This window comes from Lethenteron reissneri, chromosome 11 (genome assembly GCF_015708825.2).
Source record: "Lethenteron reissneri isolate LAM-NWPU_2019-01 chromosome 11, ASM1570882v1, whole genome shotgun sequence".
Classification (NCBI taxonomy): domain Eukaryota; kingdom Metazoa; phylum Chordata; class Hyperoartia; order Petromyzontiformes; family Petromyzontidae; genus Lethenteron; species Lethenteron reissneri.
In genome coordinates, this window is record NC_083789.1 from 146,642 (window position 1) to 158,992 (window position 12,351).

Sequence of the window (12,351 nt, forward strand, 5' to 3'; positions counted from 1 at the left end):
ATGGCACCAATGAACGTGGGTCGGCGAATGCTCCGCCTCGGACAACGTACGCGTGGGTCGGGCGGGCGACGCGTCACGGTGCGAGACGGGTCGGTCGTCTTCTCGTTGTCAACGTCTCCTGCGTTTGGGTCGCCTTCTTGTCCGCCCCACCCAGGTCCATCTGGCGCGGCCAGGGAAACAATTGCGGTGTGCAAATCAATGAATCTGCGTAAATAAATCAATGCGCCTGATCATTCGCACTGCAGCGATTTATCGCGGGGGGGGCGGCGGGTGGTGGGGGAAAAAAATTACTCACAGCCTTTGATCGCAAAGCCCGGAATGTTGAATTCCGGAAGGTGTCTCGATTCGTCCGATTCGATTCGAAGAGCCCGAAGAAACCGAAACATGACGGTTTTGGCAGCCGGATAGCGGTGAGCCACGACTTTGAAACGTGCGTGAGGTGTGATTGAGAATTTTCTTTGCTCGCGTTTTAAATCTCAGAGTGGCATTGTGGTGGTGTTTTGGCAACGTGCTTGCGTGCCAGCGTGTACATCACACAGCCACTGTGTGTTCTGACAGTCCAGGTGGTTTCTCCCTTGTTTTTGCGAGGTTCCTGTACATGTGATTATAAATAGATTTTACTCGTAAGTTATTTTTTGCTCTTCCGATGATTTGCTTGGAAATACAACCAGATGTTACATCGGTGATACATTTACAGTGACGAGCCTTGTATTCAAACACTGGAGTCTTCCACAGCCCGAGCATACACAAGGCATGTAAGGGTTCACCCCCTTAACAAGAATAGAAGAATTATGACCTGCACTAATTGTTTGATTCAAGAATCGATCACGTTTAGTTTTGTGTTCACCGTCTCCTTTGTAATCCTTGTTGTTTTTTCTGTCTCGTTCGTTTCATTGCCTAAATATAGCACGTGCCTTAACATTCACGAGTCAGCGAACATCGATTCTCACGCTAACGTGTGCTCCGAGCATAGGTACTGCCTTTCCATTCGCGAATCGCGAATTGTTGGCACGCGTTGGCAATACGCAACCATCGGTACGGTGGCGGTATCTGTGCGTGGTGGGGCATTCGTGGGGGTTCTTCGTGACGTGCGGCTCCGCGAAACGTTTCCCGGTGTGCGGCGGGGAACGGCGGCGCTCGTTGCGGAGCGTCGTTAGTTAGCCCCTTGCCAGGGCCGTGTTTGTCGTCGACTTCTCTCGGGCTGCGCCCCCTCGCCAGAGGTTCAGAGACGGTCAGTCGGGCTGCCTGATCATTCGCGCCAGCCATAATCTCCCTTCCGGCGAGCTGAGTGGAGCATTAGTGGAGCTGCTTAGAAAGTCCACGTGAGCCGATTGAGCCGAGAACCCCCCTGATGCATTGTGGTCGTTTTCTTCTCTGCCCAGGGGCAGGGTCTTGGCACAAGCCTCGTCCATCCAGTACGTCTTTGTGCTGCTGGCTTTTTCATTTCTCAAATGTCTCGCACATTCTCAAGTCGTCTCGCAGCGCCTTCCTTTTTTACACGCTTTATATTTATATTTAACTCACTTCGTCCTGTTGTGGCCTCAAAAATCAATCTTGTAACTCACTTTTATACACACTTCTGAATGTGCATCGACTGCAAACTGCGTATAGGTATGTCATACTGATGACAACACTATATTCTTCATAAAAAAATCCAAAACAAATATTTTTAAACATTTTACACGCTTTTATTTAACTTACTGTGTGTGTTGTCGTATCCAAAAATCTTGTAACTCAATTTCAACCGTATTCCCAATGTCGTATCGACTGCAAACTTCGTATACCTATGTCATACTGATGACAATACTATATTCTATAATAAAATATAATATTTTTTTAAACAATCTTTTTAACGGCTCTTATTGTCCACGCTCAACTGACGTTGCCCGTAAATCACCACGTGGTCCCTTACGTCACGGCAAGCCTCGTAGAGCCACGCCCAGGGGCGGGGATGTGGAAGGAGGGGAGGGGCGATGGGGTAAGGGGGCAGGGGTGGGGGCAGGGGTAGGGGCAGCCCGGACAGTACATTTCATTAAAGCGTGTTTAAAAAAAACAAGTATTTAATATATATTTATTCTGCCTTTACGCCACATCCCCCGCATCCTCCCCGCGAGCTTCCTGCAGCAGGCCTCTGCCTCGGACAACGTTCCCTGTCCAGCGATGCGGCCCACTGTGAGGGTCGTGCTCCGATATCTTGTCTCCTGAACCAAGCACCGTCTCATTAGGTTTCCGTTCTTTACAGCCAAATTTGTCCACGCGACACCAATCCAATGCCACAATACTCCCCAGTCCTCTAATCTCTTCCTTCTATATTTTCAGCTCTCTGTCAATCCTTGAGAGAAGCTGCATTTAGTTCTAAATTAATCCTGCTTGCCGATATGTAAATCCTGGGTCTGGTGTCACTCTAGGCTTGTGTCATCGTCTCCTGTCGTGGTTCCTAGACATTTAAGTCAGGCTGGCCTGTTGCAGTTCTCTTCCTTGGACACTGATGTTCAGCTTCCTTGGACTCTTCAGTGAGATATCCATTGCTTTGGTTTCCGCAACGTTCGTTCTGACATCAAACTGTATCACCTGCCGCTTTGCCACGATCACCAAGCTGCTAAAACCACTTCTTTAGAGTTAGACAAGAGGGCTTCTTCATCGGCGAAACAGAACCGATGTCACCCTTTAGACGCTCACTTGTGCTCCTTCATCAAGCCTCTTCGTCAGGATTTACCACTTCCTCCACATAGAAGTGGCGACGGCCTTCCATTCCTGCCGTGACACTAAATTATCCAGTGTCTCTCAGTACCGGGTGGAGTCGAAATGGATGTCTGATGTCCTGTTGTTAGTAAAAAAATATATGAAAAATGGACAGTGACACACAGATGCTGCGTTTCACTGTATACTATGGCATGTCATTCTACTACGCAGATACTGCTGCCTGAATTCCACATCCGAAGTTACCTTGGGCTAAAACTTGCATGAGAGTTTACGTAAACAAATACCCGTTCCCGGTTGCTAAACATTGATGATTATTCAATCATCCCTTGCAAAGCAAGATTATGAACTGGTTAAATAAAGAAGAGCATTTGCATTATTATTATTATCACTATGACCTTTAGGTGACGGTAAAATAAAGTATTGCCTCTCACCATGGTTAATGATGGCTGCCAGCGAAATTTTTTGTTACAATAAAATATTTTCACGTGTATATATTAAATAAAAACATGACACGGTTTTGACCGTGCAGTGTTGGCTACGGTCTCTTTGCAAAAAAAAAACGAATCGACAGACTTGTTTATTTAGCTCAATGCATATTGATTACATTTTTTGCCCCCCCCCCCAACCCCCAAAAGCAAAGAAACAGCAGGGTATAAAAAAAAGAGTGTTTGCCCCTGTTAAATTGGGACAAACACCGTCTCTCCTGTTTTTGTGCCGTGGTGATTGGTTTTGCTGCTTTGAGATGAGCTGCGACGCCGATCGATTTGGAGCCAGGCTCTTTTCATTTGTGGCTTCCCGCTTGGCGTGCGTGCACGCGTGCGTGCAAGTGAGTCTGCGTGCGTGCGTGTGTGCGTGCAAGTGAGTCTGCGTGCAAGTGAGTCTGCGTGCGTGCGTGTGTGCGTGCAAGTGAGTCTGCGTGCAAGTGAGTCTGCGTGCGTGCGTGCGTGCCCGAACGAGCCTGTGTGTGCGTGCGTGCAAGTGAGTTTGCGTGCGTGCGTGCGTGCGCGAACGAGCCTGTGTGTGCGTGCGTGCAAGTGAGTCTGCGTGCGTGCGTGCGTGCATGCGCGAACGAGCCTGTGTGTGCGTGCATGCAAGTGAGTCTGCGTGCGTGCGTGCGTGCAAGTGAGTCTGCGTGCGTGCACGCGTGCGTGAAAGTGAGTCTCCGTGCGTGCACGCGTGCGTGAAAGTGAGTCTCCGTGCGTGCACGCGTGCGTGCAAGTGAGTCTGCGTGCGTGCACGCGTGCATGCAAGTGAGTCTGCGTGCGAGCGTGCAAGTGAGTCTGCGTGCGTGCACGCGTGCGTGCAAGTGAGTCTGCGTGCTTGCGTGCAAGTGAGTCTGCGTGCGTGCACGCGTGCGTGCAAGTGAGTCTGCGTGCGTGCGTGCGTGCGCGAACGAGCCTGTGTGTGCGTGCGAGCGAGCGAGGCGGATAGAGAGACAGCGAGGGACAACTCACTTTGGGGTCACGCTGTCATTCGCGTTGCTTTATTTCGCGTTGCAATTCCTCCACATTTAGAATCGACATCACGCATTTATGTCATTTGGCTGCCGTAGATTCCCACGCGATAAGCCACGTCGTTGAGCTATCGTTTGTGGCCAGGTCGCTTCTGAAATAATACGCTATATATCTCAATGGGTTTTATCTGGTACAATAAAACATTTTTATTGAATGTGATTTGCTTACCTTTGCTTTACTTTTCAGCACTCTATTTGTGTTCTTGTACTGTTGTAACTCTCTGACCCTGCCCCTACTGGACATCTGTGAAAAAGAGCTTTACAGCTCACTTGTATTCCTCCAGTATAAATACATTTTCTGTTTCGCTTGATCTCGCTTCGCGCGCCCTACAACGGCGGAATAACACGGCCGCGGAAAGCGTCATGTGACAGCCTTTTCAATCTAAATTGAAAACTCATTTCTTTTAGAAACTCATTTCTTTTAGAAATGAGTTTTGAGTTTAGTTTGTTGTCCTTCCCCCGCACCTGCGATGAGCACTTTTGGCGACGTATGAGACAATGGAAGTTCAACAGACACACGTACGTACAGCCTGCAAAAGTCGCGCAATCCCGACGCCTGAATCATGCGGATCATGACGCATCGGCGTTGGTCAATGTCTTTGCGATTAAAACGAAATTGCTCGACAGTAGCAATCTTTGTTGGCAGCTGTGGCCAAGGCTTCCGCGACAGTTTTTTAGAAGTAGAAGACGAAGGAGAACCACCAGTCACCACCCTGCCTTCGATTTGAGTCGCTTTTCGTCGTGTTTATTTTACCTCTTTCTTAATAAGCACGCTGCATCTTCTCCATGCAAAGACACATGGATGTCGATCCATCATCGGAATGACACCGAGAGACAGAGAGAGGAGTACAGGTCATGGATTTGCATTGGGTAAGAAATGCAGTTCAGGGGGCGGGGACATGAGGGTATACGTACGAGTAACGTTGGTTGCTGTGATATCGCACGACTGTGAGCGATGGCAACGACATAGGGAGGAGGCCTTCATCCGGTGGCTAGGAGATGGTAACTACCTCGCCTGGTGTGCAGGAGGTCACGGGTTCAATCCAGACCTTGACGGCTGCTGTACATTTGGAGTTTGCGTGTTCTCTCTCTCCCCGTGGTCGCGTGGATTTTTCTCCGAGTCTTCCGGTTTTTCCCTCCACACTTAGAATCAACATCTGAGTATTTTTGCTGCTATAAATGTCCACATGATGATAAGCTGCTTTGTGGAGCGATCATTTGCAGCCGGTCGCTTCTGAAAAAGAGCTATTATAGCTCAACGGGGCCTTGCCTAGTAAAATGTGTAAACCAAGCGTGGCTGATGATCTTCACGTGACATTTTGACAGGGGTCCAAAAAGGCATCCACAAAGGCGAAGGATACATTTTTGAGCGCAATCCCTCCAACCCATCCCAGCCCAACCAGCATTGTCATCGTTAAAAGGATTCTGTTACTTCCACGTTCATAACAGTGAGATTTCGATTACAGCAGCTACATGGGTCCTTAAAAAAAACAAAAAAGGGACCGGGACCGTCTGCTAAGCTACCCAGCCATTGACGACATAATATCGTAATACAGAAATGCCTGCTGCAAGTGAGTGCTTTCTGACTGGCATAAACACATTTCATTCATTCGTTTGGTCAAGTTAACGTTCTGCAGAGCGGATGGTTGCAGACGCAGCCCAGACACTGGATTAGTGCTTGGGGCATGTGACCAGCCCGCACCACGCTGTGTTGTGGCTACTCAATCACTCATCACTGCCTGCGCCTGTCTGCACCACGCTGCATTGTGCTGCTTACTCGCTCGCTGACTGCCTGCGTCGGCCCTCACCACATTGTGGCTGCTTACTCGCTCACTGACTGCCTGCGTCTGCCCTCACCACATTGTGACTGCTTACTCGCTCACTGACTGCCTGCGTCTGCCCTCACCACATTGTGGCTGCTTACTCGCTCGCTGACTGCCTGCGTCTGCCCTCACCACATTGTGGCTGCTTACTCGCTCACTGACTGCCTGCGTCTGCCCTCACCACATTGTGGCTGCTTACTCTCTCGCTGACTGCCTGCGTCTGCCCTCACCACATTGTGGCTGCTTACTCTCGCTGACTGCCTGCGTCTGCCCTCACCACATTGTGACTGCTTACCGCTCACTCGACTGACTGCCTGCTCTGCCCTCACCACATTGTGGCTGCTTACTCGCTCGCTGACTGCCTGCGTCTGCCCTCACCACATTGTGGCTGCTTACTCGCTCACTGACTGCCTGCGTCTGCCCTCACCACATTGTGACTGCTTACTCGCTCACTGACTGCCTGCGTCTGCCCTCACCACATTGTGGCTGCTTACTCGCTCACTGACTGCCTGCGTCTGCCCTCACCACATTGTGGCTGCTTACTCGCTCGCTGACTGCCTGCGTCTGCCCTCACCACATTGTGGCTGCTTACTCGCTCACTGACTGCCTGCGTCTGCCCTCACCACATTGTGGCTGCTTACTCGCTCACTGACTGCCTGCGTCTGCCCTCACCACATTGTGACTGCTTACTCGCTCACTGACTGCCTGCGTCTGCCCTCACCACATTGTGGCTGCTTACTCGCTCGCTGACTGCCTGCGTCTGCCCTCACCACATTGTGGCTGCTTACTCGCTCGCTGACTGCCTGCGTCTGCCCTCACCACATTGTGACTGCTTACTCGCTCACTGACTGCCTGCGTCTGCCCTCACCACATTGTGGCTGCTTACTCGCTCGCTGACTGCCTGGGTCTGCCCTCACCACATGTGGCTGCTTACTCCGCTCGCTGACTGCCTGCGTCTGCCCTCACCACATTGTGGCTGCTTACTCGCTCACTGACTGCCTGCGTCTGCCCTCACCACATTGTGGCTGCTTACTCGCTCGCTGACTGCCTGGGTCTGCCCTCACCACATTGTGGCTGCTTACTCGCTCGCTGACTGCCTGCGTCTGCCCTCACCACATTGTGGCTGCTTACTCGCTCGCTGACTGCCTGCGTCTGCCCTCACCACATTGTGGCTGCTTACTCGCTCACTGACTGCCTGCGTCTGCCCTCACCACATTGTGGCTGCTTACTTGCTCACTGACTGCCTGGGTCTGCCCTCACCACATTGTGACTGCTTACTCGCTCACTGACTGCCTGCGTCTGCCCTCACCACATTGTGGCTGCTTACTTGCTCACTGACTGCCTGGGTCTGCCCTCACCACATTGTGACTGCTTACTCGCTCGCTGACTGCCTGGGTCTGCCCTCACCACATTGTGGCTGCTTACTTGCTCACTGACTGCCTGCGTCTGCCCTCACCACATTGTGGCTGCTTACTTGCTCACTGACTGCCTGGGTCTGCCCTCACCACATTGTGACTGCTTACTCGCTCACTGACTGCCTGCGTCTGCCCTCACCACATTGTGGCTGCTTACTCGCTCGCTGACTGCCTGCGTCTGCCCTCACCACATTGTGACTGCTTACTCGCTCGCTGACTGCCTGCGTCTGCCCTCACCACATTGTGGCTGCTTACTCGCTCACTGACTGCCTGCGTCTGCCCTCACCACATTGTGGCTGCTTACTCGCTCGCTGACTGCCTGCGTCTGCCCTCACCACATTGTGACTGCTTACTCGCTCACTGACTGCCTGCGTCTGCCCTCACCACATTGTGGCTGCTTACTCGCTCACTGACTGCCTGCGTCTGCCCTCACCACATTGTGACTGCTTACTCGCTCACTGACTGCCTGCGTCTGCCCTCACCACATTGTGGCTGCTTACTCGCTCGCTGACTGCCTGCGTCTGCCCTCACCACATTGTGGCTGCTTACTCGCTCACTGACTGCCTGCGTCTGCCCTCACCACATTGTGACTGCTTACTCGCTCGCTGACTGCCTGCGTCTGCCCTCACCACATTGTGGCTGCTTACTCGCTCACTGACTGCCTGCGTCTGCCCTCACCACATTGTGGCTGCTTACTCGCTCGCTGACTGCCTGCGTCTGCCCTCACCACATTGTGGCTGCTTACTCGCTCGCTGACTGCCTGCGTCTGCCCTCACCACATTGTGACTGCTTACTCGCTCGCTGACTGCCTGCGTCTGCCCTCACCACATTGTGACTGCTTACTCGCTCGCTGACTGCCTGCGTCTGCCCTCACCACATTGTGACTGCTTACTCGCTCGCTGACTGCCTGGGTCTGCCCTCACCACATTGTGGCTGCTTACTTGCTCACTGACTGCCTGCGTCTGCCCTCACCACATTGTGGCTGCTTACTCGCTCACTGACTGCCTGCGTCTGCCCTCACCACATTGTGGCTGCTTACTCGCTCACTGACTGCCTGCGTCTGCCTGCGCCACGCTGCGTTGTGGCTGCTCACGCGCTCACTGCCTGCGCTCGGTGCCCGGCTCGCGCGTGGTTGTGCCGTGCACCACAAAGGCATTGTGTGCGTCTGGACTTGTAATGGAATTGCGTAACCGTCAGTGTGCGGGCTTGGCGGCATTTCGTGAGCAATTGCAGAGAAAATTGCATCAAATGCCTGCATTGCTTGCATCAGCACTGCCGTGGATTATCTTGATGCCGCTTTTATTTTCCAATTAACGCCCTATTAGATTGTCACCTACTGCCTAATGTAGCTCCGTAAATAGTTCCTGAACCCAGTCTCGTGGAATATTTTTTTGTACGCATGTATATTGAACTTTTCAATCTCGATGGTTTAACAGTGCATAGCTTGAGTGATTTCAAAATATGGGGGAGGAAGAGCGTTCCAAACGACCGCAGAAGCGCATCTGAAGGCGTGCGCGGTGTGGTCACCACCGTCTTTGTTCGATGGGCAGCCAAAACCCTGCCGCTGCAAGGATGCCCGGAGTTCGCGTGATGATGGCTTTTGTTCCTTGACGAGATCGGCAAGGTATTGTGGTTCATTTGTGGAGAGCACTTGGTGTGTAACCAGTGCGACCTCAGCGTATTTAGCACCCACACTGCAGTTGTTGTGGCTGGGAGCAGCACCCGAGTCTACCTTCGCGAGCTAAGTCTTGCAGTCACAGATTGTAGCGGTATTGCGGTGGGGGATGGGTTCAAAAATTATCCACGAAGGCACACGCTGCAATCGAGCGTCAAGTCCTGATTTGAAGCCCTCATTTGAGGGGCCTGGTCTCGATTTAAATGTTTTAATCGAAAAGAGACCAGGTGGCTCAATGGGCCACTCTGTCTACAGGAAAGCCACCCATACGGATGCCTACCTTAAGACCTGACTCCCACCACCATCCATCCCAGAAAAATTCCCTCATCAAAACTCCATAGAGCTCTATGTATTTCCGACCATCATCACCTAGCCAGTGAACTGGAACATGTACACAAGCCTTCAAGACGAATTGATATTCAGACTACACAATCTGTAAAGCTACCACCCCAACTGTTGGGAAAGAACCGAGGACCCAACCAAAACCATCACCTTGCCATACATAGCAGGGGTCACCAAAAATATTTACAAAATCATGAGCAAACACAAGATCCAGGTTCGATTTAACACAGTACATAAAATTTGTGATCTGATTCCATCTGTGAAGAATGTGATCCCTGACATGCAGTACCCTGGCATCTACAAAGTAAGCTGTGTCTACAGCAGTAGTTAAATTGAGGAAACTAAGCGACATGTCTCGGACCGAGTCTGTGAACATAAGGCGGATCTGAAACACGGTAGGACCAATACCTCGGCCGTGGCTGATCATTGTTTTAATGCGGTGGGCTCACACGAAATAGATTTCTCTAAGACGAAGGTACTTTGCAAACCCACTGGTTATCAACAAAGATTCGTTCATGAAGTCATCCATATATACAGACATAGACACAATTTCCACCGAGAAGATGGGTGAAAACTCAGCAATCACTGGAAGGACGTTATCAACCAGTTTAAGTCATAACTAGCTGTAATGTTGCCATTTCAGACCTGGCAGCCCTTTAATTGGTGGAAGTCCACCACCACGACCATCACTGCCCACTACTACCATCACCACTAGCAGGAGGAACCCTTTATTGGTGGAAACCCACCACCAGTGCTATGGTTACCCTCTACGAGTACCACCACTCACATTCACATTAGCTTCCCGCCCATGCTGCTGATACTTTGGTACGTCCGTCGTCTTAAAAGACTTCTTCTGACCAGCGTGGAAGAGCAGGCCAATTGCCCTCCGAGAGTGGCTCTTCAGCGCTGCCTTTCACGATGGATGGTCCTTCCGCCAGCAGTGTTGCGAGCAAGCAGTTGCAGGGCTGCACCTTTTTTTTGTTACACTCTTACTTATGACCGAACATCTAATGGCCACGCAGACCCCGATGTGATCAAAGATCTTTGAGTGGGCGGCTGGCAGCTTCCTGCATAGTTTTGCCTGTAAAGTGGAATAGAACGTGGGGGCAGCACTTACAACCCGGAGAGGTCGTGGACGCCAGGGGCGGGATAATATTTTATGGCACGAGGCCGTACCGCTGCGGAGCGGGAAAGTTTAGGGGGCCACCGACAGGCCGTTTGTCATTGGTCGGAGGAGCAACGTCGCGTGTGTAGGGGTGTGAGGGGGGGGGCAGCAATTGTGAACGACACAGGAAGCGCGCCGGTTGTTTTTCACGCCCGCGTGCCCCCCCCCCCGGTTGGGACGGCGTGGCAATGCTGCGCCACGACGGCTCGTGCCGCTTTGTTTATTTTACCGCGTCAAAAATTGAGCAATGCCACGCTGGCCGTTTCAGGAAATGAGAGAGGGAATGGGCAAGCAAAAACAAAAGTAAGGCCTTGAAATGTGAAACACAAAAAAAGGCCCTGTTTCAAAAGCGCGGCCTTCGGGGGGGCCGCCGCCCCCCCCTTCCCCCTTCCCCGCCGTTCACTTCTTGCACCAGGTGGCAAATGACACTCATTGCACCTCGGCAGACACGTTCTAAACCGCTTCCGTTTGTCTCGTTTAAAGGAAAGCGCGTCATTAGCCGGGGGCGGGCGGGGGGGGGGGTGGTTTCGCGACGACGTTGAACTCCGCTCGAAGTGCAGCGGCGATCGCTTGAAGGTCCGCCACAGGAGGGGGGGGGGGGGGGCGGCCGCAGTCCCCTCGCCCGCGGTGCACTGGGGGCAGCGTCCGTCGCTCTCGCAGCGCTTAACCACCGACGGACGCAGGCGCTCGACGCAAGTGTCGGCGCGCGTGTGTGTGCGTGTTGGGGGAGCGGTGGTGTGGCGGTCAGCGCTACGCTGTGCGAGGAAGCCGGCCACCCGAGTTCGTTCCCCGCTCATGGTCACCAACGTCGGTGACGATTATCTGAACCTGTCCCGGGCCCTCCCCTAGGTCAACTCGGCCTCAAATGAGTACCTGGTGCGATGTGGGGAAACATCGCCACGAGGGAGACTCAGGTGGCCGGGTGTGGTGCTGGCCACCCACCCCTGGGTGTGCACTTGCCCCAACACTCTGTTAAGGTTATATGGGGGTCTTTGTGGGGAGCGGTGGTGTAGCGGTTGGCACGCTGCGCTACGAGCTCCGTCGCATCTCTATGAGGACATCTCTGGCTTTGTTTGGCCTCGTCGGCCAAATAGACGTTGCGCTTGTCACGGAGCACTTTGATTGGTCTCGCTTCAACGTGCTGCTGCTGCTGCTGCTTCTGCTGCTGTTGTTGTTTACTGCACCGGGTTAGAGCCCCTTAACGGGTTCATTGCAGCTTTTGAAGTAACAACAGATACTTCGCAGAAATGTTCGGGCCTATGATTGTTGGCACTCAGTATTTCTGCGTGGTATTTTTGCCCAAGCGAGCAACCTTCTGCAGAGTGATCATTAAGGCCACATGGCACCCACCCAATAGAGACTTTGAGAGAGACCGTTTCTCCAGTGATAATGGATAAACCCTAACTAACCCTTTGTGAGATAGAGAGAGAGAAAATACACTGGGATGTATCTGTCGTGACCTGGCTAAGTGAGCGACATTGATGCAGCGAAGGGGTTCAGCTGATGAGAGCGTGGTGGTCAGAGCTTGCTTTCTGCCCCCAAGCCACAAAGGTTCGGAGGGGATGAACTGCGGTAATTGTGAGACCTCGTGGATGGCTTGAGCGTGCGAGGATCGGTCAGAACATCAGCCAGGACCACACGCTATTGCGGACAGGCAAAAGTTGAGAACTTCCGGCATTGGCGTGAAAGTTACCGCTGAGCTTGATTGAAAGTGA

General features: G+C 52.4%; 1 protein-coding gene across 1 annotated transcript in view; it reads left to right on the plus strand.

The window, feature by feature from the left end:
* The first annotated feature begins 12,198 nt into the window (after positions 1-12,198).
* Positions 12,199-12,351, plus strand: part of LOC133341180 (ADP-ribose glycohydrolase MACROD1-like) — a 59,633-nt gene continuing 59,480 nt past the window's right edge. Inside the window, exon 1 of the mRNA XM_061549634.1 lies at positions 12,199-12,208. Within this exon, the coding sequence (XP_061405618.1) occupies positions 12,199-12,208 (10 nt within the window). The remainder of the gene's footprint in view (positions 12,209-12,351) is intronic.